This window comes from Pseudorca crassidens, chromosome 15 (assembly GCF_039906515.1).
Source record: "Pseudorca crassidens isolate mPseCra1 chromosome 15, mPseCra1.hap1, whole genome shotgun sequence".
Lineage (NCBI taxonomy): Eukaryota > Metazoa > Chordata > Mammalia > Artiodactyla > Delphinidae > Pseudorca > Pseudorca crassidens.
In genome coordinates this window covers 26,764,470-26,788,422 of record NC_090310.1, presented here as the reverse complement: position 1 = coordinate 26,788,422, position 23,953 = coordinate 26,764,470, and the positions used below count along the sequence as shown (strand labels likewise).

Here is a 23,953-nt window from a genome sequence, read left to right as displayed (position 1 = left end):
TAGAAGTATGTAATAGTTCAGTCACTAGGAGGCAAACAGATAAGATCGGAATTAAGATATCAACAGACCCTAATCTAGCCAATTCTTCACCAAAACAAAGAAAAGCCTTTAACTCTGAAGGTGGCAATACCTGAGACCAAGCTGTACTCCTAGCTGAGGAGGGGAAATTCCTAGAAGAGGGTCCTTGCCTTTTGCTCTCCTTCAGGATGTCGCCCTCGTTCTGGAAGGTGGAAGCGAGGGGAAAGGAATGTAGATACGTCCCCCCTCCCTACGGCGGGGACAACAGACGACGGTCAAGAGAGGTACACTCTCTACTCTCCGAGGATCCCCGAGCGAACGAACACGCGAGGGTAGCACAGGGAGGGAGCACTGCGCATGCGGAGAAGCCGGCCCCGCGGGCGACGGGGCGTACCGCGCATGCGCCAGGATCTGGGGACGCGCCCGTTTTTTTTTTTCCTCAGAACAGGTGAGCGGCGGCTTCTCTTTCCCGCCCTCTCGCCCCGCCTCCTGCTTGGCTCGCCCCCAAGGCGTTGCCATGGGGACCAAGCGGCCACAGCTGGCCTGTGGCGGTGCCGCCTGCCTGGTCGCTTTTGCGGACCTGGTGGCGGCGACAGTGGGAGCTCATGGAGCTTTCGGTTAACGACGTCGACAGGACCAAGAAGCGGTGTGGTCTGGGCCGTTGCAAGCATTTCTTTTGGTTGGGCGTCGCCTTCGACACGGTGGGCGCGACCGTGATGTTCACCGGGGTCTTCGCCGATCTGCTCTTCTACGACCTGTTGCTTTACCTGGGTTCCATCATCATCTTCCTCAGCCTCCTCTGGTGGGTTTTCTGGTACAGCGGTAACATCGAACTGTCTTCTGAAGAACCCTTGAACAGGCCCTACCACCTGCCTTCCGCCACCACGCTGGAAGTCCTGAGCCAGACCATCAGCAACCGTTTCTCTTTCAACATGGGCAGCGTTTCCAACACCTTTATGCGGATGCGGCCGCGGCGGCGGCACCGCCAGAGGTTCCTGCAAGGGAGTGCTCTGGATATGACCGTCACGGGCCAGGTCGAAAACCAGCTAGACCAGGACAAAGACGGGATGGAAGGTGCCAAGGAGAGCGGCGACGCTCAGGACTTTGGCAGCGAGGATCTCCCCAAACCTGAAGCTGTCAAAAGTTTAAAGGGAGTTTGCTCCTTGGGCCCCAATGCGGGTCCCCTAGGCACTGAGGCTAGTCTCCCAAGGTTTGTTAAAGGACCATGGACCCATCTGGTGCAGCCATTCACTCCATCTCCTCTGGACCAGCCTCTCACTCCAGCCATCCTGGCTTTTAAGAGCCTGCCCATAGTCCCCGAGGCCTCTGCTAGCCAGCCTCTGCCTATTCTGAACTCTAAGAGCCAGCCTGTAGTTTCCTTGGCCTCTACGAGCCAGCCCCCTGCAGTTACTCTTGCCTCTGTGAGCCAGCCTGCTGCCCCCTTGGCCTCTGCTAGCCAGCCTCTACCTATTCTGACTTCTAAGAGCCAGCCTGTAGCTTCCTTGGCTTCTACTACTCAGCCTCCGGTCCTCTTTGCCTCTGAGAGCCTGCCTGTTGTCCCTTTGTCCTCTACAAGTCAGCCTCTGACCATCCTTACCTCTCAGAGCCACCTCCTGGTGCCTGTGGCTTCACAGAGCCACCCCCGGGTACCTGTGGCTTCACAGAGCCACCTCCTGGTGCCTGTGGCTTCACAGAGCCAGCTCCAGAATCTTGCTCAGGCCTGTCAAACTCAGCCACCACCTCTTCAGGCTTCCCAATCCCAGGGTCTGGCCACCCAGGTCTCTCTGCTCCAGCTGCTGCCCACCCAGTCTTTTCAGACCCAACCTGTGGACCTTCAGGTGGCCCAGGCTATCCAGGACTTTCAGGCCATGTATCACACCCAACAGACCTCCCAGAGCAGCTCTTTAGTCCAGAGGATTGGACCAAGCCAGTCTCCATCTGCCCAGGAGTTTCACAGAGAGCCAGTTGCTTTTGAGACCCCACCACCAGCGGGCCAGGAGCTAAGTCAGAACCCCCCTGACACTGCATCCCTGCTCCCTGAGTCCCCAGCTGCTCAAGCCCAGCAGTCAGTGCCCCCCGGCAGGGCGCCCACCCCCATCCCGGAGAGGAGGAGTCGCTCTCTCTAGCACAGAACCAGACCCCAGCCCTCCGAGTGGCCCTAAGGCCTCCACCAAGTAAGTGACTTTGGAGGAATACCTGCAGTATTCCTTAACTGTTGCCGGGTCCATGTTCTGGTGGTTTCCTCAACCCCCTCTCTTCAAAAACATTAAGTTACTGGAGGTGAAGTGGCCTCTTCCTTCAGGGATTAGATCATTTGAACTTTGGTAGATTTTTGAAACCTAGTGCTCTGAGTGGATGAGTTGCTGTTAAGGTTTTATGGCTCTCCCAGCCTGATGCTTTATTTCGACTTGGTGTGGAGAGGGTGTTAATTACCTTCCTTCAGGGCCTATAAGGTGGGGGGACTCTGCAGTGTTTCTGAAACAAGATGATTTTAGGTGGTACAGGGACACAGCACAAATAGCAGTGAGCCTTCCAGTGGGAAAGTTATTCCCTTTTCAATTCTTTTTTCAATCTTTCTGATTATATCAAGGAGAATGCCCTTAGTTTGGGGTTAGTGATCTCTAACACCTCTGTAACACTTTGGTAGGCAACACCTGCACCCACCTAGAATTTAATACCATTTGTGTTAACAAAGTTATTTCAGTGGATAACTTCTATTCATGCCCAGTAATACTGGTTTCTCTATTTATTGATACAATAGTGATGGTTCTTTTTTGAAATCCACTTATTTAAGTAAAAAATACTTTACATGAGTCAATGTAAAGGTAAAAATTAATTGTAGAGTGAAACTTGGAAAGATTCTGAAATTTGGAAAACATTTGGTTATTTGTACTAAATCGTATGCACTTTCTATTAAATCCCAAGACCCTTTATTCTGACCTATTGGATGAATTTTGTGGTTAAAGTTATTGAGGAGGAAGTTCACTTAACTCCCAAACCCTTGGCAATTGGAATGGTAGAAAAGATCATGTGAAGGTCAAAATTGGTGACCCTGCTTCTCAGGGGGTTAAGTGCTGAGTGTCAATATCCTGGTCTTTCTCTCTAATCCTGTTAATAAGTTATTTGGGGGGGCAGGGAGGAAGAGTATGGGGGGCAGAGCAATACTTTGAAATTATGTTAATGCTCCTTGTTTAAATGCTACCAACATATTCAAGAAGGTGTTTATCCTAATTTCATATTGGTTGGTTTCATTTCCAGCGTGAGATACAACTGAATATTAGGTGGAAGTCAAACTCTTTATTTCCTTATGATTTTCTCCAATTCGCCTTTAAGAGAATGTGTAACACTCTCTAGGTATATAAACACATATATATTCTATAGATAATCATAGGGGCAAAGTATTTTAGCTCTTGATTTTGTACAATTTGGACACGTGGATTCTAAAATGAAATACATTCAGTGTTTTATGTTTATCTCTTTAAAAATTTTTTAAGAGCAAAACACTGACAAACCATAATAATTCCAGAAGTTAAAGATTTAGTATTATTGAAAAAGATCATTTTTTCCCATTAATTCTTTCAAGTAATTCATATGATCGAAATAATTCTCCATGTAATTCTTAAAGGAGCACTTACTAAGTGCCAGGAATAATGGTAAATGCATATAAACATGAAAGGATGCAGACCTTGCCATCAGAAAGTTTAGAGACCCTGTTCTCTAAAGAGGAGAAAATTTTAGACAAGGAAGGAGAAGGGGTAGGCTGGTGTCTACCTGATAATTTTTAGTGGAATAATTATTTTTGACAGGAAGAGCCATGCAGTGCCTTTCAAATAATTAATTCACTGACCCGGCATTTACTGAATTTCTAGCAAGTGCCAGGCATTCCATTAGGCATTGGGGATTCAGAGAGAAGGTGCCCCTGCTCTCCAAGTGCTCACTGTTCATCAAGGCAGACAGATCTAGGAATAACTAACACAGTGAGCTGTAACATGAGTCTACTCACAGTCTTCCAGAATACAGGGTGAGGAATTTTTCAATTGGATCCTAAAGTAGGTGTCTATTGGTTGAGGAAGATGAGAAGAACATTCCATGCATGGGGGAAAATCATCAATAGAAAGGCTCAGAGGTTTAACAGTCAGTCCATGGCTTGCTGGCAACACATTTGGGAAAGGATAATCCGATGCTGGAGTCAAGAGTGCTTGGGGTTGGGTGTGAGGAAGTGCGAAACCTTTGAAGGCTTTTTAAGAAGGGTACTTGTGTTCATAATTCTACCTGTGGGCTCTGTTCTAAAGTAATGGCAGGTGGCCAATAATTAGAGAATAATTGCTAAGTTCTCTGCCAGTTAGTTCTAAGGGGAAAACAGTCCTCTTAGATGTTACAACAGTTTCTAATTAAAGTGTAGGGGACTTCCCTGGTGACGCAGTAATTAAGAATCCACCTGCCAATGCAGGGGACACGGGTTCGAGCCTTGGTCCGGGAAGATCCCACATGCCACGGAGCAACTAAGCCCGTGCGCCTGTGCTCTAGAGCCCGTGAGCCACAACTACTGAGCCCGCATGCCACAACTACTGAAGCCTGCACGCCACAACTACTGAAGCCCACACGCCTAGAGCCTGTGCTCCACAAGAGAAGCCACCGCAATGAGAAGCCCACGCACTGCAACAAAGAGTAGCCCCCGCTCGCCGCAAGTAGAGAAAGGCCGCCTGAAGCAACGAAGACCCAGCACAGCCATAAATAAATAAATTAAAAAATAAATTAAAAAATAAAGTGTAGGCTCCATGGGTATTCATCCTGGAAAACACTGTCAGGTGTTTATTTACTTGTACATAACATTTTTTTTGCTACAAAGATTGTTGCCAGGCCCTTTCCGGATTCTTGGATGTTACCACCATAGAAATGATATTGTTTCCACAAGACCCTTAGGCAAGCAGAGGTTTTTATTCAAAGAGGTAGCATGTGCACAAAGGAGAGGGCGGAAAACTACAACAGCAAGAAAACAAAGCAAAACAAAACTTCCAGCTCCTAGAGTAGAAGGGGCGAGTTGCTTTTATAACAAAAGGGAGGGTTTGTCTCATGGATCACTGATAATTTCCAGAAATCATCCAACTTCTTTGATCATCAGCAGGTGGCCCCATGATGGCTATAAGGAACAGGGAGTTGTTTCTGTGAGGGTGTAGAAATGCATGAGAATTTTCTGCAAAAACCGCACAGGAACAGATAAGGTTAGTCTCTGGGACTCAGACCCCCGGGGCCTTTGTTCTTTAGCTTACAAGGCCTGTTTTGCCCAAGGCCGTTACCCTGGTCCTTTTCCGAAATGGCTATGCTCCTCTCTTCCTGTCTCAAGATGACGTCAGGTAGAATGACACCATTTTGTTGCATTTCTCTGTACTGATGGTAGGATAAGTACCTATCTAAAATGGAGGTTGACAAATTTTTTTCTATAAAGGCCCAGATGGTAAATATTTTAGGCTCTGTGGGCCAAAAGGCAAGATCCAGACTATTACGTGGCTGCTTATATAACAAGAGAGTAACTACTCCCGCCCCACCCCACCCCCTTTTGCTGGGGGGTGGGCTATATAGCGGCTTTGACTCCAGTTACACGGCTGGAGTCATCCACCTGACCAAGAGCAACTGGCCCGAGGCAGAGGGAGACCAGCCTGCCTGGCCAGGTTCGCAGCCAACACAGTGTATTTTACTCTGCCCCAGTGACACCCAGGCCCGAGGCCGTCATCCTCTCCTCTCAGAGAACCTGGCTGTCTCATCTTTGTCTGCTGGCCTGAGGAGAGCTGATTTGCCCAGTCCCTGACTCCCAGGTTGAGATTCCACCGTTGGATGCCTGCCATCTGCCGTAACGTTCAGGCCCTGAGGAGACGGCAGGCCAGACAGGCAGGCACAGGGAGCTCTGGGGAGAGCAGGAGTGGAAACCGATCCCTGGGGTTTAGTCTTGGAGGCTCCCAGCCATAGACCACAGCAATGTAAAAGCATGGAGTGGGGAGAGGTGCTGCTGGCATCTAGTGAGTGGAGGCCAGAGGGGCCGCCAAACACCCTATAGTGCTCAGGCCAGCCCCTCACAGCACAGAATTATCCCGCCCCAAACATCGTCAGTGTGAAGTTGAGAAACCCTGATCTAGACTAATAAAAATTTGCGCTATAGTTCATTAGGCACTTAAAAAAAAAACCACTTTATTTTGATCCTCAGATGACGCATTACCTCTTAAATAGTAATGGTATCTTCTCCACTAGACCATGAGGATCTCATTCATCTTTGTTTTGTTCATCTTTGTATTCCCATTTTGTATAATTCTGAATCAACACACACATATGGGGCATTTATTAATAATAATAGCTAACATTTATTGGGTGTTCATAATACACTACCCACTGTGCTTAAGTAACTTACAGGCTTTATCTCATTCGTCACAACCATCAGAGATAAGGCACCATTATTATCTCCACTTCAAGGAAGGGAGATTTGTTATTGGAAGGTTATGTAATTCTTTTCAATGTCACATAAATGGAGGAGCTGGAATTGATGTGTAATTGATGTATAATTTGTTATAAGCTGTATATTATAAGCTTTCCTTCCAAGCGATAGTTATTAAAGAACTTTTTTCTTAAGCCTATTAGTCATAACTTGGGCTGTAATACCCCAGATCAGTCTAGGGTTATTTCTCTGTTGAAAGCTTTATTTCCAGAGAGAGAATGCAAATCAACAACTCTTTCATTTTTTGGTTCCTCTCTATGTTTGTAAGTCTCATCTCAAATAAAATTGCTTTTTTCTTTCCAGAGCTCACCAATGTTCCTACAGATTTAAGTGCCAAGTTTATAAAAGCACAAATACTTACCTTAATCTCGATTTGGAAACCTCCATCTGGAGCCCTGGCCTGTCTCAGCACTGCAGACTTGACCAGCTGCCTCCACCAAGTCTGTGCTGCAGAGTGGGGAGAATTTTCCAGCCCCAGACAGTAAAGATGTTTATTGCCAGAATTTGAAGCCATAATAAACTATGCTGTTCCAAATGAACTTCATTTTAAAAGAAGTTGGTTTTTAAAATAGACTTCTCTTGTGAAAACATTCCAGCATTCTAACGGAAAATCATGTCTCACATACTCTGGGTGAATGCGTCAGTACAAATCCCACAGAAACGGACATTGAAAATTGCAGCTCCTTGTATTTAAGGATGCTTTGTGACCTCGTTAAGCTATCAGAAAGGTTAATACAATCAGGGTATTATAACATGTTACAGTTTATTTATATGTTCATTTGATTTAAGCAATATGAGTTTCCCTTTTTCCCAAGGATTTAAAACCTGCTGATTTGATTGCATATTTTAATGATAATCAAATAAAATTCATTTGGGACTGCTCTCCTCTTATGTTCTTTCTTTGTATCAGTGAATTGTTTATGCAAGAATGGTCTAATATAGGGATAGTTTGCTTTTAAATTTTCCAATTATAGGCAAAAGTACATTTTTAGGTGGTATGGTACTTTGGATCAAAACTTCCAAAAATTTAGTTGCTTTTATATTTCTTCCCCTTTTCTGCCCTATGCTTCATTATTTCTATGTTTATAATTTTTAAAAATTAACTCAAGTTGGAAGACTTCATGCATTGCAGATACTTGGAAAAAAGAATAAGGGAAGGACATTATGCTAAGTGAAATAAGCCAGTTTCAACAAGATATATACTGTATGAGTCCACCTATATGAGATTTCTCATATCAGAGAACCAAATTCAAAGAAACAGAAAGTAGAATGGTGGTTGCCAGAAGCTGGGGAGAGTGGGGAACCAGTAGTTGTTTAATGGGTACAGAGTTTCAGATGAAAAGAGTTCTGGAGGTTGGCTGTACAACAATGTCAATGTACTTAACTCTACTGAACTGTACACTTAAAAATGGTTAAGGTGGTAAATTTTATGTGTATTTTACCACAATTTTTAAAAAAGAATAATTGGATTAAACCAGCAATTTATAAACTATATGACATTTATCAATTTATTTTTAAGTAATAATATATGCAACAGTTGAGCTTCTGTATATAAAATGAACCAGGTAAGCACAGCTGTTTTAATAACACAAGAACTATAGTTAGGAACTCAGAGAAAAATCAACTTTAACGTAGTACAGAACAAGCGACCAGGTAAGTGCAAAGGACATTGTTGGGGGTGTGCCCACACGCACGTTTCAGGAACCTACAGAAGAGCCTTTTATCTTGCAGTAGCTAATCAATATTTGTATGGTTGGATTTTACCTTGGGTAAATAGAGGTGGTTCTCAAGAACTGTGATTAGTGAACCTCAGGTGCTACCACAATGCCAGGAAGCAGACAGTCACCTTGAAAGAAAGATAGAAACAACTTTAATCATCTTCGTAAATATAGATGTTTATGTATTTTAAAAATACAAGGTCCCCAAATGACCGGCTGCCTGGAGCAGAGCTGCCCACCAGCCTGGACTCCGCACGGGCCTCGACATGAAGGAGAAAGAAATCTCATTATTCTTAAAAAATAAATACATAAATCAACCAATAAATATAAAATAAAAACACTGTCTGGTTTATTTTCCCCCCATTTCAAAAGAAATGTTTTTATACTACTCAGCCATAAGAAAGAATGAAATTTTGCCATTTGCAACAACATGGATGGACTTGGAGGGTATTGTGCTAAGTGAAATAAGTCAGACAAAGACAATACTGTATGATATCACTTATATGTGGAATCTAAAACATGTAACGAACTAGTGAATATAACAAAAAAGAAACAGACCCACAGATACAGAAAACAAATTAGTGGTTACCAGAGGGGAGAAGGAAGGAGGGAGGAGCAAGATGGGAGTAGGGGATTAAGAGGTACAAACTATTATGTATAAAATAATCTACAGGGGACTTCCCTAGTGGCACAGCAGATGGGACTCCACGCTCCCAATGCAGGGGGTCTGGGTTCGATCCCTGGTCAGGGAACTAGATCCCACATGCATAGCGCAACTAAGAGTTCACATGCCACAACTAAGGAGCCCTGGAGCCGCAACTAAGGAGCCTGCCTGCTGCAGCTAAGACCCAGTGCAACCAAATAAATAAATAAATAATTGTTTAATAAAATAAATAAAATAAGCTACAAGGAAATATACAACACAGGGAATATAGCCAATATTTTATAACAACTTTAAATGAATTATAACCTTTAAAAATTGTGAATCACTATATTGTACACCTGTAACTTATATAGTATTGTACATCAACTATACTTCAATTAAAAACGTGATATAAAAATAAATATATAGGATGAACACATTTTTAAAGTTTAAATCTTTGGGTAATATATTTCCATATTACAAAATCCAACAAGCATAAAACAGCACAGAGTAAAGTCTCTCTATAATCCTCAGCACATTGCTACTGATAGACATTAAAAATGTTATTAGGACTTCCCTGATGGTGCAGTGGTTAAGAATCCACCTGCAAATGCAGGGGACATGGGTCGAGCCCTGGTCTGGGAAGATCCCACATGTCGTGGAGCAACGAAGCCCGTGTGCCACAACAACTGACCCTGCGCTCTAAAGCCCACGAGCCACAACTACTGAGCCCATGTGCCACAACTACTGAAGCCCATATGTCTAGAGCCTGTGCTCCACAACGAGAAGCCACTGCAGTGAGAAGTCCACGCACTGCAACAAAGAGTAGGCCCCACTAGCCGCAATTAGAGAAAGCCCACGTGCAGCAACAAAGACCCAACACAGCAAAAAAGTAATAAATAAATAAATATATATATTTTAAAAAATGTTATTGGTTTCTTGTAAATCCATTCATTCAAATACATATATACAATACATTCATTATATAACATTCATTTATATATATAACGTGCTTATACTGTACCTTCTAGTGTTTTTTTTCAAAAAAATTTTTTAACATCTTTATTGGAGTATGATTGCTTTACAATGGTGTGTTAGTTTCTGCTTCATAACAAAATGAATCAGTTTTATATATACATATATTCCCATATCTCTTCTTGCTTGCGTCTCCCTCCTTCCAACCCTCCCTATCCCACCCCTCCAGACGGTCACAAAGCACCAAGCTGATCTCCCTGTGCTATGCGGCTGCTTCCCACTAGCTATCTACCTTACGTTTGGTAGTGTATATATGTCCATGCCTCTCTCTCGCTTTGTCACAGTTTACCCTTCCCCCTCCCCATATCCTCAAGTCCATTCTCCAGTGTGTGACATTATTCCTGTTTTACCCCTAGGTTCTTCATGACATTTTTTTTTCTTAAATTCCATGTATATGTGTTAGCATACGGTATTTGTCTCTCTCTTTCTGACTTACTTCACTCTGTATGACAGACTCTAAAATAGCTCAATTTCGTTTCTTTTTATGGCTGAGTAATATTCCATTGTATACATGTGCCACATCTTCTTTATCCATTCATCCGATGATGGACACTTAGGTTGTTTCCATTTCCGGGCTATTGTAAATAGAGCTGCAATGAACAGTTTGGTACATGACTCTTTTTGAATTATGGTTTTCTCAGGGTATATGCCCAGTAGTGGGATTGCTGGGTCATATGGTAGTTCTATTTGTAGTTTTTTAAGGAACCTCCATACTGTTCTCCATAGTGGCTGTACCAATTTACATTCCCACCAACAATGCAAGAGGGTTCCCTTTTCTCCACACCCTCTCCAGCATTTATTGTTTGTAGATTTTTTGATGATGGCCATTCTGACTGGTGTGAGGTGATACTTCATTGTAGTTCTGATTTGCATTTCTCTAATGATCAGTGATGTTGAGCATCCTTTCATGTGTTTGTTGGCAATCTGTATATCTTCTTTGGAGAAATGTCTATTTAAATCTTCTGCCCATATTTGGATTGGGTTGTTGGTTTTTTGATATTGAGCTGCATGAGCTACTTGTAAATTTTGGAGATTAAACCTTTGTCAGTTGCTTCGTTTGCAAATATTTTCTCCCATTCTGTCTGAGGGTTGTCTTTTCGTCTTATTTATGGTTTCCTTTGCTGTGCAAAAGCTTTTTAGTTTCATTAGGTCTCATTTGTTTATTTTTGTTTTTATTTCCATTTCTCTAGGAGGTGGGACAAAAAGGATCTTGCTGTGATTTATGTCATAGAGTGATCTGTCTATGTTTTCCTCTAAGAGTTTTATAGTGTTTGGCCTTACATTTAGGTCTTTAATCCATTTTGAGTTTATTTTTTTCTATAGTGTTAGGGAGTGCTCTAATTTCGTTCTATTTTTGTGTATGGTGTTAGGGAGTGCTCTAATTTCATTCTTTTACATGTAGCTGTCCAGTTTTCCCAGCACCACTTATTGAAGAGGCTGTCCTTTCTCCATTGTGTATTCTTGCCTCCTTTATCAAAAATAAGGTGACCATATATGTGTGGGTTTATCTCTGGGCTTTCTATCCTTTTCCATTGATCTATATTTCTGTTCTTGTGCCAGTACCATACTGTCTTGATTACTGTAGCTTTGTAGTATAGTCTGAAGTCAGGGAGCCTGATTCCTCCAGCTCCGTTTTTCTTTCTCAAGATTTCTTTGGCTATTCAGGGTCTTTTGTGTTTCCATACAAATTGTGAAATTTTTTGCTCTAGTTCAGTGAAAAATGCCGTTGGTACCTTGATTGGGATTGCACTGCATCTGTAGATTGCTTTGGATAGTATAATCATTTTCACAATGTTGATTCTTCCAATCCAAGAACATGGTATATCTCTCCATCTATTTGTATCATCTTTAATTTCTTTCATCAGTGTCTTTAGTTTTCTGCATACAGGTCTTTTGTCTCCTTAGGTAGGTTTATTCCTAGGTATTTTATTCTTTTTGTTGCAATGGTAAATGGGAGTGTTTCCTTAATTTCTCTTTCAGACTTTTCATCATTAGGGTATAGGAATGCAAGAGATTTCTGTGCATTAATTTTGTATCCTGCTACTTTACCAGATTCATTGATTAGCACTAGCAGTTTTCTGGTAGCATCTTTAGGATTCTCTATGTATAGTATCATGTCATCTGCAAACAGTGACAGCTTTACTTCTTCTTTTCTGATTTGGATTCCTTTTATTTCTTTTTCTTCTCTGATTGCTGTGGCTAAAACTTCCAAAACTATGTTGAATAATAGTGGTGAGAGTGGACAACCTTGTCTTGTTTTTGATCTTAGTGGAAATGGTTTCAGTTTTTCACCATCAAGGACGATTTTGGCTGTGGGTTTCTCATATATGGCCTGTATTATGTTGAGGTAAGTTCCCTCTATGCCTACTTTCTGGAGAGTTTTTATCATAAATGGGTGTTGAATCTTGTCAAAAGTTTTTTCTGCATCTATTGAGATGATCATATGGTTTTTCTCCTTCAATTTGTTAATATGGTGTATCACAATGATTGAACTGCGTATATTGAAGAATCCTTGCATTCCTGGGATAAACCCCACTTGATCATGGTGTGTGATCCTTTTAATGTGCTGTTGGATTCTGTTTGCTAGTATTTTGTTGAGGATTTTTGCATCTATGTTCATCAGTGATATTGGTCTGTAGTTTTCTTTCTTTGTGACATCTTTGTCTGGTTTTGGTATCAGGGTGATGGTGGCCTCGTAGAATGAGTTTGGGAGTGTTCCTCCCTCTGCTATATTTTGGAAGAGTTTGAGAAGGATAGGTGTTAGCTCTTCTCTAAATGTTTGATAGAATTCGCCTGTGAAGCCATCTGGTACTGGGCTTTTGCTTGTTGGAAGATTTTTAATCACAGTCTCAATTTCAGTGCTTGTGATTGGTCTGTTCATATTTTCTATTTCTTCCTGGTTCAGTCTCGGAAGGTTGTGCTTTTCTAAGAATGTGTCCCTTTCTTCCAGGTTGTCCATTTTATTGGCATAGAGTTGCTTATAGTAGTCTCTCATGATCCTTTGTATTTCTTCAGTGTCAGTTGTTACTCTCCTTTTTCATTTCTAATTCTATTGATTTGAGTCTTCTCCCTTTTTTTCTGGATGAGTCTGGCTAATAGTTTATCAATTTTGTTTATCTTCTCAAAGAACCAGCTTTTAGTTTTATTGATCTTTGCTACTGTTTCCTTCATTTCTTTTTCATTTATTTCTTATCTGATATTTATGATTTCTTTCCTTCTGCTAACTTTGGGGTTTTTTGTTCTTCTTTCTCTAATTGCTTTAGGTGTAAGGTTAGGTTTTTTATTTGAGATGTTTCTTGTTTCTTGAGGTAGGATTGTGTTGCTATAAACTTCCCTCTTAGAACTGCTTTTGCTGCATCCCACTGGTTTTGGGTCATCGTGTTTTCATTGTCATATGTCCCCCTCCCCCTTTTAAAGTTTCTCTTAAGATGCAAGAGGGAAAAGATATGGGAACATATGTATATGTATAACTGATTCACTTTGTTATAAAGCAGAAACTAACACACCATTGTAAAGCAATTATACTCCAGTAAAGATGTAAAAATAAATAAATAAAGTTTCTCTTAAGTTGTTAATATGCAAGTTAAATCTGACTTTACAGGTTTGTAAACTCCTTGATGGCTAAAATCCTCTCTCTCTTTTGTTTCTCCCACAGGTCATATAATATACACTGAAGTATTTTGGACTTAGTTTTATTCTTCTAATAATTAAGGTCATACTTGACATCATCCTGAAAAAGAATCAATGTGTGTTCTATTCAACACCATTCTAAGCATTTCATTTAATGTCTCTGGCATAGTCAAAACTCAGTTGTGAGAAGGCTAGAGATAGTGACAGTGAAAAACAAAATAGCATTGTTCAAAGAGTCTTATTTTTACCTTTGGTCTTACCCAAGACTTCTAAAACTGGAGTTACTAAAAAGTGATTAAATTGTTTTATTTTTTATTTAGTACATACTAAGTGCCAGATACTATACGAGGCACAAGGATGATTCAGTCTCTGCAGAAGTCATTTCCTTTCTCTCTGTTTTCAATGTTGTACAGCAAGAAATTAAGGGCTGAGTAGTCCATAACTAGATAATCAAGCCCAAAATAATCAGGCATTGGCTGCGGTTTTTAGTTTAAAAAGCCATAAGAAACAAACTATAAGTAATAGGATGCAAAATATTTAAGGTGTTACTGCTGGGCAATTTATGAATTATTTTCTTCTTTTCTACAATAAATCCATCTCTCTATCTCACAGGTCAGTTTTCAGCTGACTGCAACTACATTTCTCATGTTTACATGAAAATAAATGGGCAAATACTACTGTCATTTAATTAAAACCCACTCTGTAGTGCTCACTGTGCCATACTCTGTGGTTTGTGCTTTACATGCTCTAATCTGATCCTTACAATAGCCCTAAAATAACTGAAAAAAATTGTTATCCCCATTTTATAGATAAGGTAACTGAAGTTCTGAGAACATTTAGGCAGTTGCCCAAAGTAATAGAGTAAATGACAAATCTGGGGTTTGATTCCTATTCTTTGTGACTCAGCTCTAAAGGGTGAAACTCCATCAGTAAAACCCATGAAACAGTTTTTTAATTTTAAAATTAATATTGTTAATGTGATTATTTACCCATCCCCCATGTTCTATGAGTTAATATACTTCATTAAATTAAATAAGCATGGAAGACTATATGCCTTTTAGTCACCTGCACAAAAATAAGGAAAGAAAACTGCATTTTGACAAGTGCCAAATACCATAAATTATATTAGAGTATAATTATAGACTGTATGTAGTATAAGGCTTCCAATATTACAGTCTGCAAAACTAATGTGAATTCCCCACCATGTTAAGATCTCTCATAGTTTGACTCTGCTAGACAAAATGGCACAAGGGTCATTACTTATGATTAACAAAGTGATGCAGAACTTTGTTGTAAAAGTCGAAAGGGGCTGTAATTAGGAGATTAACTCATTATTTATGCAGTAATCTGGTTTGATCAGCCTGAGAAAGGGTACTTTTCTAGTTCTTGTTTCTGAACGGAGTGAGCTGAAAGTTTAACCCTGTGAGCTAGGTCAAGGTGTACAGCTCTAGAGCCTGATGCTCTTTCTGCGGTGCCACTCTTTCTCCTCAACGTGCTTTTATATCACACAGTATGTATTTACCACACGAGTTTAATAAACAGGGAATGGATCATACAGCAAAATATAGTTCTAAGTCTTTCTTTATCCTCTGTTATATAAGTAAATTTTTAGTTAAATGATTTAGTGTAACTGAGCAGGACCCTGTGGAACCTTCCCGGGACAGATGACCCCGCCACAACCTCCATCCTCCACCTGCCTCATGTTTGTAGAAAAACTTTAGCCTCCTAGGCCTTCCCCCAGTTCCAAAGAATAAATTTAATCTGAGAAATGAGAAAATGCAGAGGAAAATAGGCAAGCAAGACAAAATAATAGTTTTGCTATTAAACAAAGTCAAGGACATTTAGTACCTCCTCAAGGACTATAGATAATATCCTGAGCCATATCCTTTGAACTGTTTTGCAGATACTGGAACCCCCACAAGGTAGAAGAAGTAAACTGTATACTGCCCACAAGCACATAGACCCCAGGCCAGTTGGAACCAGAAGGCCTAGCTGACCAAAGATTTATGGCTCAGATAATGTTCCAACCACAAGTGAGACATGATGGCTACTTCTGTGTGATCAAGACAATCATCTCTGAAAATAGAAGACTGCCCCCTCCCCAGAATGTAGCCCTTTCCTCTTTTCCCTGTGTAATCGCCAAGCAAAACCTGGGGAGTAGGGATTTGGTTCTTTGGGACATGACTCCACCTTCTCCCCAGGATTGCTGGCTTCCTCAATAAAGCCATCTTTCCTTTTCACCCAACACTTGCCTCTCGGTATTGGATTCCTGAGTGATGATCAGGTGAACCTGAGTTCAGTAACATTAGTATGGAGAAATTTTTCCAGTACCATTATCAGATTATATCATGGTGAATTGCTGTTAAATAATATATTACTTCTTCTGAAATTTAACATCCACTTAGCTTAGATCTCTGTACTTTGTGTCTTGCTTTGCAAAAGGCTAATATAATTTGAATATAAAGAAGGAAAAGGAATGAGTATTTGTATTACAAAAGGATCCCTGGACAATTATTCATTTATTTCAGGATTCCAATTTTGGCTGTTTTCTCAGTGGATTCTCTTCTCTTCTCACCCACCACCACCCTCCTCCAAATGACTGTTACCTCAACCCTGAACTGACTGAAATCCTAAATGATATCCCATTTTCTATTCTTGCCATGGGGTCTTGCACACACTTTTCTTCCTACCTTCAAAGCACTGTCCCCTCACAGTCTCCTGACCCCTTCACCCTTAGTGATTTTTTTTCTTGGCCACGCCACATGCGAGATCTTAGTTTCCCAACAGGGGACTGAACCCGTGCTCCCTGCAGTGGAAGCGTAAAGTCTTAACCACTGGATCATCAGGGAATACCCGCTTAGTGCTTTTTAAATTTCAACTCAATAATCACTTTCTCAAGGAAACTTCCCAGAACTCCCTAAAGATATAAATTATGCACATTATAGAACCCCACAGCACTATGTATTCTCCTGTAAAGGAATTAATAGGTTTGTAAGTGTGATCAATGATACATTTGATCAATGTCTGTTTCTCTCACTAGTTGGCAAACCCCATGAGGCAAGGACCATTACTGCTGTTGTTGTTGTTAGCTGACCACAGACTTCCAGTGCCTAGCACAGGGCCTGGTACCTAGGTGTTCAATAAATATTTGTTGAATAGATGAATATAGATATTAACTACTATTAGACTGAAAGTCTGTCAGAAAAGATAAAGTTGAGGTTTGGTAGTTCCTTCCAACCAAAGATCAATTAGAAAGACAGATAAAACAAAGTTCTGAAATTATGCAAATAAAACAATAGAAAATGTTATTGATTCATAACTTAAGTCAGATGCAGTTGTCTTCTAAGGAATTTAGGGAAGAAATTAAGGCACTTTTCTCTGTAGCATCCTTCTGGTAAAACTCTGAAAAACATTCCAACTAGGCGTTAAATAGCATGAAGTTCTTGCGCATTACCACCATTTCCCAACAGAATAAAATGGTAATATTTTTTAATATCCTCCAAGAATATTAAAGGCAAAATTGAAAATTTTATGACTGTTTACAATATAATTTTGTATACTGTTTTACCTTTTTTTCTCTAGTTGTTTCTTATATATTTTGTGTCTTCAACTGGACTAAAAGTTCACTAAGGCCCTGCTTCATACCAGTGGTTCTTAATTTTGGCAATATTGTCTCCCAGGGGCATTTGACATGTCTGGAGACTTTTGCTTTTCATAATGGGGAGGAGGGGAATGCTACTATCACCTAGTGGGTGGAGACCAGAGATACTGCTAAACATCCTACAATGCGCAGGACAGTCTCCTCCCCTCATAAAGCATTATCTGGACCAAAATATCAATAGTGCCAAGGTTGACAAACTCTGCTTTATACTTCTCTGGGAAAAGGAAGGCTCTAAATTAATGGTCTTGGGATATATTTATACTATTATTTAATAATGTATTAAATACATTATATTGTATGTAATTATCTATTATAATTAGATAGCAATACAATTTATATGTATTTTTATTACATATAATTACATATACTGTGTGTAAATATACTTTAATTAGTAAACATATATACATTATTAATTAATATACATTAACTATATGTATTAAAGATACACAGGGACTTCCCTGGTGGGCCAGTGGCAAAGAATCCGCCTTACAATGCAAGGGATGCAGGTTTGATCCCTGGTCAGGGAACTAAGATCCCACATGCTGCGGGGCAACTAAGCCCATGCGCCACAACTACTGAGCTCACGTGCCTTAACTAGAGAGCCCGCTTGCTGCAAACTACAGAGCCCATGTGCCCTGGAGCCCGCGCCACAACTAGAGAAGAGAAACCCCACATGCCACAACTAGAGAGAAGCCCACACGCTGCATCAAAAGATCTCTCATGCCTCAACGAAGATCCTGCGTGCTGCAACTAAGACCCGACGCAGCCAAAATAAATAAAATAAATAAATAAGTAATAAAGATATATAGTTGAGATCTTGCATTAAGGAATGGCGTTTTTGTAAAGATAAGTGACATAAAATAATTGTTGACTGTTTTTGGAAAGGGAAAAGGGACAAATGTGATATCTATTATTGGCTTTGCTATTTAGAAATTGTTCATTTGAATCATCCCTGCCATATAGTGATTTGAAAAACATTTCTGGAGCATTAATAGTGACATTTTCATCTACAGCAAAGGTACAATATGACCTCACCTCTCAAGATTGGGTTAGAGGAGGGCGCCTGACTCAAATTTGGCCAGTGAAAAATTATTTTCCGGTGCTTTAAGATATCCTGTATCCTTAGAACAAATTCTCCTTTTTTGCTTAAACTAGCTTGAGAAAGTTTCTGTTACTTTCAAGCCAAGAGGCTTTAACCAAGAGAACTACTCTAGGGATGACTGTAAAATTCATCTCTAGGGGAACACTGCTCTTTTGAAAAACAGTTTAATAGGTCTTCTGGGTATATGAAAGTAAAATTTCATTCTGGAGTGAAGAAGCTCAGAAAAATTATGAACGGCTGTAATGCACAGTAATGTAAAGGGATGACTTCTTTGTGAGCAAGGCTGCATCTTTTCAGGAGCATGTTAATTCTTGTTTGCTTGTTGTTGTTGAAGGAGAGGTCTTTATTAGTATTTTTTTTTATTAGAGTTGGAGACAAAAAGAGATCAGAGTCTGGGAAAGGCAAGATTGGATAAAGGAGGCTTTTCCCTGGCCAGCTGAGTTGGCCCATGGAACAGAGTGAGTAGAGGATCCCCAATGAAGAAACATGACCAAGGAACTCCAATAGTAGATTATACTATCTAGTTTTAGGATTTTTCTTGCACTGTGCTCAGGTTTCACTGAAAAAACATTTTAACTTAGAAGTCTTGTCATAACTGTGCTTTGTGGGAATAAGAAAGGAGTTGTGCTCAAGCTTAAGGACAAGGTATTGCTGGCAGTGTGTAGTGGCACAACCACTTTGGAAAGCTCTTTTTTCCTTTTATTTTTTACTGAAGTATACTTGATTTACAACGTTGTGTTACTGCTGTACAGCAAAGTGACTCAGTTATATTGATACATATATATACATTCTTTTTTTAAAGAGTATTTTTTAAAAATACTTATTTATTTATTATTTATTTATTTTGGCTGTGCCGGGTCTTAGTTGCGGCATGTGGGATCTTTAGTTGCGGCATGCGGTCTTCTTAGTTGCAACATGTGGACTCTTAGGTGCGGCATGCATGCAGGATCTAGTTACCCGACCAGGAGTCAAACCTGGGGCCCCTGCATTGGGAGTGCCAAGTCCTACCCACTGGACCACGAGGGAAGTCCCTATATACGTTCTTTTTCATATTCTTTTCCATTATTTATTTTTAAATTTATTAAATTTATTTATTTTTGGCTGCACTGGGTTTTTGTTGCTGCGCGTGGTCTTTCTCTAGTTGCGGCGAGCGGGGTCTACTCTTCGTTGTGGTGCACGGGCTTCTCATTGCGGTGGCTTCTCTTGTTGCAGAGCACCAGCTCTAGGTAAGCGGGCTCAGTAGTTGTGGCTCTGGGGCTCTAGAGCGCAGGCTCAGTAGTTGTGGCGCATGGACTTAGCTGCTCCACATCATGTGGGATCTTCCCAGACCCGGACTTGAACCTGTGTCCCCTGCATTGGCAGGAGGATTCTTAACCACTGCGCCACCAGGGAAGCCCTCCATTATGTTTTATCAGAGGATACTGAATACAGTTCCCTGTGCTATAAAGTAGGACCTTGTTGTTTACCCATTCTATATATACCAGTTTGCATCTGCTAATCCCAAACTCCCATGGAAAGCTCTTTGACTGTGTCTTGTATACCCCCCAAGCCAGCAATTCTACCCTAGAAAAATTCTTGCACATGTGAATCAGGAGACTATTATAAGAATATTCATAGCAATGTACATAACAGTGGGAGGGAGTGCGGAAAGAAAAAATCTAAATGTTGGAGATAAGAAAATGGATTTATAAATCATGGTATGTTCATATAATAGAACACTACAAAGCAGGGAAAACACAATTACATACAACAGGGATGGATTCTAGAAGCATAATGTTGATTGAAAAGAAGCAGCAGCATAATACAGCATGGAAGTAATTTTATCATTGAAAGATAAGTGAAAATAAACAGTATATTGTCTGGGAATATATATGGTAATTACACAAAGAAAAGTTGAAATGATTTTTAAAAAATCAGGATAGTGATTACCTTGAGAGGAAGCAGGGAGAAGGTGGGATATGGAAGGAGCACACAGGAAGAATCAATAATACAGGTTGTTTCATAAGTTGGGTGTACATTCACAGGTGTTCACTTTACTATGTTTGATAACTTACATTAATATATATTCTTTTTTACATATCAGACTTTCTAAAATGAAAGAATAAAGTAATTGTCAAATTGCTTGACAGTACAGAGTTAAACTTCTACTGGCTGAGAGTGCAAAGAATTGTTTTGTTTTGTTTTTTAAGCTCTGGAGGTGGAGGGGTAAAGATTCCCACTTAAACAGCTGTCTTGAACATCTTTGTGAGCTAGGGCGTAATTTCCTCTGTTTTGGGGACATGAATGATTTCTGCCCAGCATTCCGCAGGAACTCTAAAGCAGTGAGCGAAGAAATGGTGAGACCATATGGAGACAGCAGAAGGACAGTTACACTGTTGCAAAAACAGAACAGTGCTTTATATTCAACAAGTTGCTGTAGCTGGTTTACGTCCTTTTTATATAGTTCTATACAGTTTCCAAAGGTTGCAACATTTTCCCTTCTTAGAAACTGAGGGGAGGGACACTCCCTTTTTCCCTCTGCCTCCTTCCCACCCACCCTGCTTTGGCACCTGTTGTTCCCTATGCTTGGAAGACCCTTCCCTGCTTTGTTGGTCGGCCGACTCGGTACCTCCTTTAAAATTTTAAGTTTAAGGGCTAATGCCTTTTGGAAACTGTCTTCTCTCACTCTCTGATTTCTCATCCCAGCATCATCACAGCTCTGAGATTTCTGGGTAACTCTCTTCATGAAACCTGCTTCCGGGAGGGTAAGATTAGCTTACCCAAGCTAATCTGCGAGGATAGCGCAGTGGGGACGGAGAAGCGGGTTCCTGGGTCAAGCCGACTTGTTCAAACCCCGACCCACCTATGTCTCTGCGGGTTTGGATTAATCACAGGGCTTCGGGTTCTTCAGTTTGATTGAGGAAGGCTTTGACTCCAAAAAGTTAATACTCGACATACCCAGCCACCGCTTAGCACCTCCCGGTGTCCTCGCCCTTTCTCACGGAGCCTCAGGGCTGGACCGAATCATCCTACAAACGTCTCCAGTCTTAATACTGGAGATGGCCTCATCGCCGCACCTCGCTGGGCGGAGAAAGTCCTCCAAGCGGAATGAGGGGCCTGATGCAGGGGGCCGAAGAGACCGCCTTGGCGGCACTCTAGCCCGCCGAGGTCACTCAGCTCTCCCCACGTGGGGTTCCTGATTGGCTGAAGGCCGTCGCTCGCACACTCGTTTTCCGGGATGGAGGCGGTCCTAGAAGGAGCACGACTTCCGGCGTAAGGTGTAGTCGTCGCGTGTCCGGTCAGATGGCGGCACCGTTGCTTCACACGCGGTTGCCCGGAGATGCCGCCGCCTCGGCAGCGGCAGTCAAGACGCTGGCCGCGTCGAGGACCGGGTAAGAACCAAGGACGCTTCCTTCTGCGCGTCTGGGACCAAAGCCCAGGACCGGGATTAGGGGAGAGGAGCTGAAGAGTCTGGGACAGAGCTAACGGAGTGGGGTGGGAGCAGAGGGAAGAGGGTCACTTCATGTCCTCAAGAGTGAGTCCATGCCCCTTAGATGGGTAATAAAAGTGGGAGAGGGGATGGAAAAATGAACCTATTCGCTGTTCCATAGTCCCTCCTTTCTCCCCACTGGTTCCCTTATAGCATCCCAGGCCTGGGTACTGCATTCTGTTCCTTTACTCTTTCCTCCTGCTTCTTCGACTAGCTTTGGAAAGAGGTCCCTGGGCTATTTGGGTTATTAGCCAAATGCTGCCACTGACGGAAAATTGCGTCTTACGTTTTGCTTGTTTTTTTAAAATTTGTTTTGACACACGTTTGTTTAACAGTGTTTATATCTAGCTCAGCTTTTAAAGCCCCTAACGCCCGTAAAACACTTCGGGGTTTAACTTTGAGAGTCCTTAGCAGGATGCTATGTTTTTTCACTAATCTCTGTTTAAAAGAAGCAAACTTTGCGGAACACTTGGCATAATATCACTCATTTTATATATATATATATATACATATATATATGCATATATATATGCATATATATATGCGTATATATATATATATATATGCAGGCTCAGCGGCCATGGCTCACGGGCCCAGCCGCTCCGCGGTATGTGGGATCTTCCCCTACCAGGGCACGAACCCGTGTCCCCTGCATCAGCAGGCGGACTCTCAACCACTGCGCCACCAGGGAAGCCCGTATAATATATTTTTTTTAAGTGCCTACTTTTGGCGTTAGGCATGGGGGACAGTATATCAAAAGAGACAGTGTCCCTGGTCTCAACAGACCTTCAGTCTAAGGAGGGAAAGACAGTAGATAAGTAAACGATGATTTCAGATAGCGGTAACTGCTGTGAAGAAATAAAACAGTGTGATGGTAGGGGAGAGGGAGAGGATGGGTACTTTCAATTTCTGATGGGGAAGGTCTCTGACATTTGAGCTTCAACTTGAATGAAGACAAGGGTCCAACCACATACACATCTGGAGAGTGTTTCTGACAGAGGGAATAATAAGTAAAATGGGAATCTGCTTGGCAGGTTTGAAGAACAGAAAGGACCCTGGCTGCAGTACAGTAAGTGGTTAGAGGTGAGGTCAGAGAGGTAGGCAGGGTCAGATTAATGTAGGACCTTGAAGACGATAAAGAGTAGGAAACCTTTGGAGAATTTAAGCAAGAGAGTAGAGTAGCATGATCTGTCTTAAGTTTTTGAAAGATCATTAGATCACTGAATGAAGAGTGGATTGCTGGGGGACTCAAGTGGAAGGAGGGAGGCCAATTAGGAGACTTTAGCAGTAGTCCCACTGAATGATGTTGTTTCAATAAGTGTTGGCTGTTATAGCTTTTATTTTTCCCTGTCATGCACTTAATGGCTTGATAATCTTGGTTCTATAGGCTTTCAGATATGCTTGCACTAGAAAATGATTTCTTCAATTCTCCCCCAAGAAAAACTGTTCGGTTTGGTGGAACTGTGACAGAAGTGTTGCTGAAGTACAGAAAGGTAAGAGGTGATAATGTGAGGTTGGCGGGTTTTTTTCCCAGCTTTATTGAAATATAATTGATATATTGAGGTTTGATTTTTGCTAGTCAGAATACAATTATAGCTGTTATACTAAAAACCAGTAGATAAATAAAATGGATTTTAGATATCAATATTGAAATCAAATAAATTTAACAACAGCACGGTGCTGTCAGTTCAAAATTAGAGTAGTAACCCCTTTACTGAGGTTTCACATCTTCAAGTGCTTTATTTACCTAGTGTCTTTTAAAATCTTTAGCAAGTAGTAGAATAAAAAACCATTAGATCAAAGCATTTTATTTCTTTTTTTAAAAATAAATTTATTTATTTTTGACTGTGTCAGGTCTTTGTTGCTGTGCATGGGTTTTCTCTAGTTGCGGCGAGCGGGGGCTATTCTTCATTGCAGTATGTGGGCTTCTCATTGTGGTGGCTTCTCGTTGCAGAGCACGGCTCTAGGTGCGCGAGCTTCAGTAGTTGTGGCACGTGGGCTCAGTAGTTGTGGCTTGCGGGCTCTAGAGTGCAGGCTCAGTAGTTGTGGCACACAACTATGTTGCGGCTTAGTTGCTCCTCTGCATGTGGGATCTTCCCAGACCAGGGATTGAACCTGTGTCCCCTGCATTGGCAGGCGGATGCCTAACCACTGCGCCACCAGGGAAGTCCCACATTTTATTTCTTAAGGAAT

The 23,953-nt window shown here is 41.4% G+C and overlaps 2 protein-coding genes and 1 long non-coding RNA gene across 8 annotated transcripts in view; 2 read left to right on the top strand and 1 right to left on the bottom strand.

Annotated features, from left to right (window-relative positions):
- The first annotated feature begins 427 nt into the window (after window positions 1-427).
- On the top strand, window positions 428-7,384 carry LOC137207116 (uncharacterized). 2 transcript variants are annotated; one of them, XM_067706581.1, is made up of 2 exons: window positions 428-1,228; window positions 6,806-7,384. In XM_067706581.1, the coding sequence occupies exons 1-2, from the start codon at window positions 624-626 to the stop codon at window positions 7,008-7,010; spliced, it is 810 nt and encodes a 269-aa protein (XP_067562682.1). In that variant the 5' UTR covers window positions 428-623; the 3' UTR covers window positions 7,011-7,384. The 2 variants fall into 2 exon arrangements, with proteins under 2 accessions (XP_067562682.1, XP_067562681.1); XM_067706580.1 differs by having other exon boundaries at window positions 428-2,192.
- Window positions 4,938-21,470, bottom strand: LOC137207117 (uncharacterized). The gene is made up of 4 exons (XR_010934939.1): window positions 21,229-21,470; window positions 8,267-8,348; window positions 6,864-6,949; window positions 4,938-5,212 (listed from the first exon to the last, which is right to left on the bottom strand). It is a non-coding gene; the product is annotated as an uncharacterized lncRNA (long non-coding RNA).
- The window catches only part of RRN3 (RRN3 homolog, RNA polymerase I transcription factor), a 28,499-nt gene continuing 25,943 nt past the window's right edge, over window positions 21,398-23,953 (top strand). For 4 of the 5 annotated variants that reach the window (XR_010934938.1, XR_010934937.1, XM_067706576.1 and 1 more), the window contains exons 1-2: window positions 21,398-21,662; window positions 23,148-23,253. Coding sequence is in view for 3 of the 5 variants with exons in the window: in XM_067706576.1 (XP_067562677.1) it covers window positions 21,574-21,662; window positions 23,148-23,253 (195 nt within the window). In the remaining 2 variants the exon portion in view is untranslated. The remainder of the gene's footprint in view (window positions 21,663-23,147; window positions 23,254-23,953) is intronic. The other variant, XM_067706577.1, reaches the window with a different exon arrangement.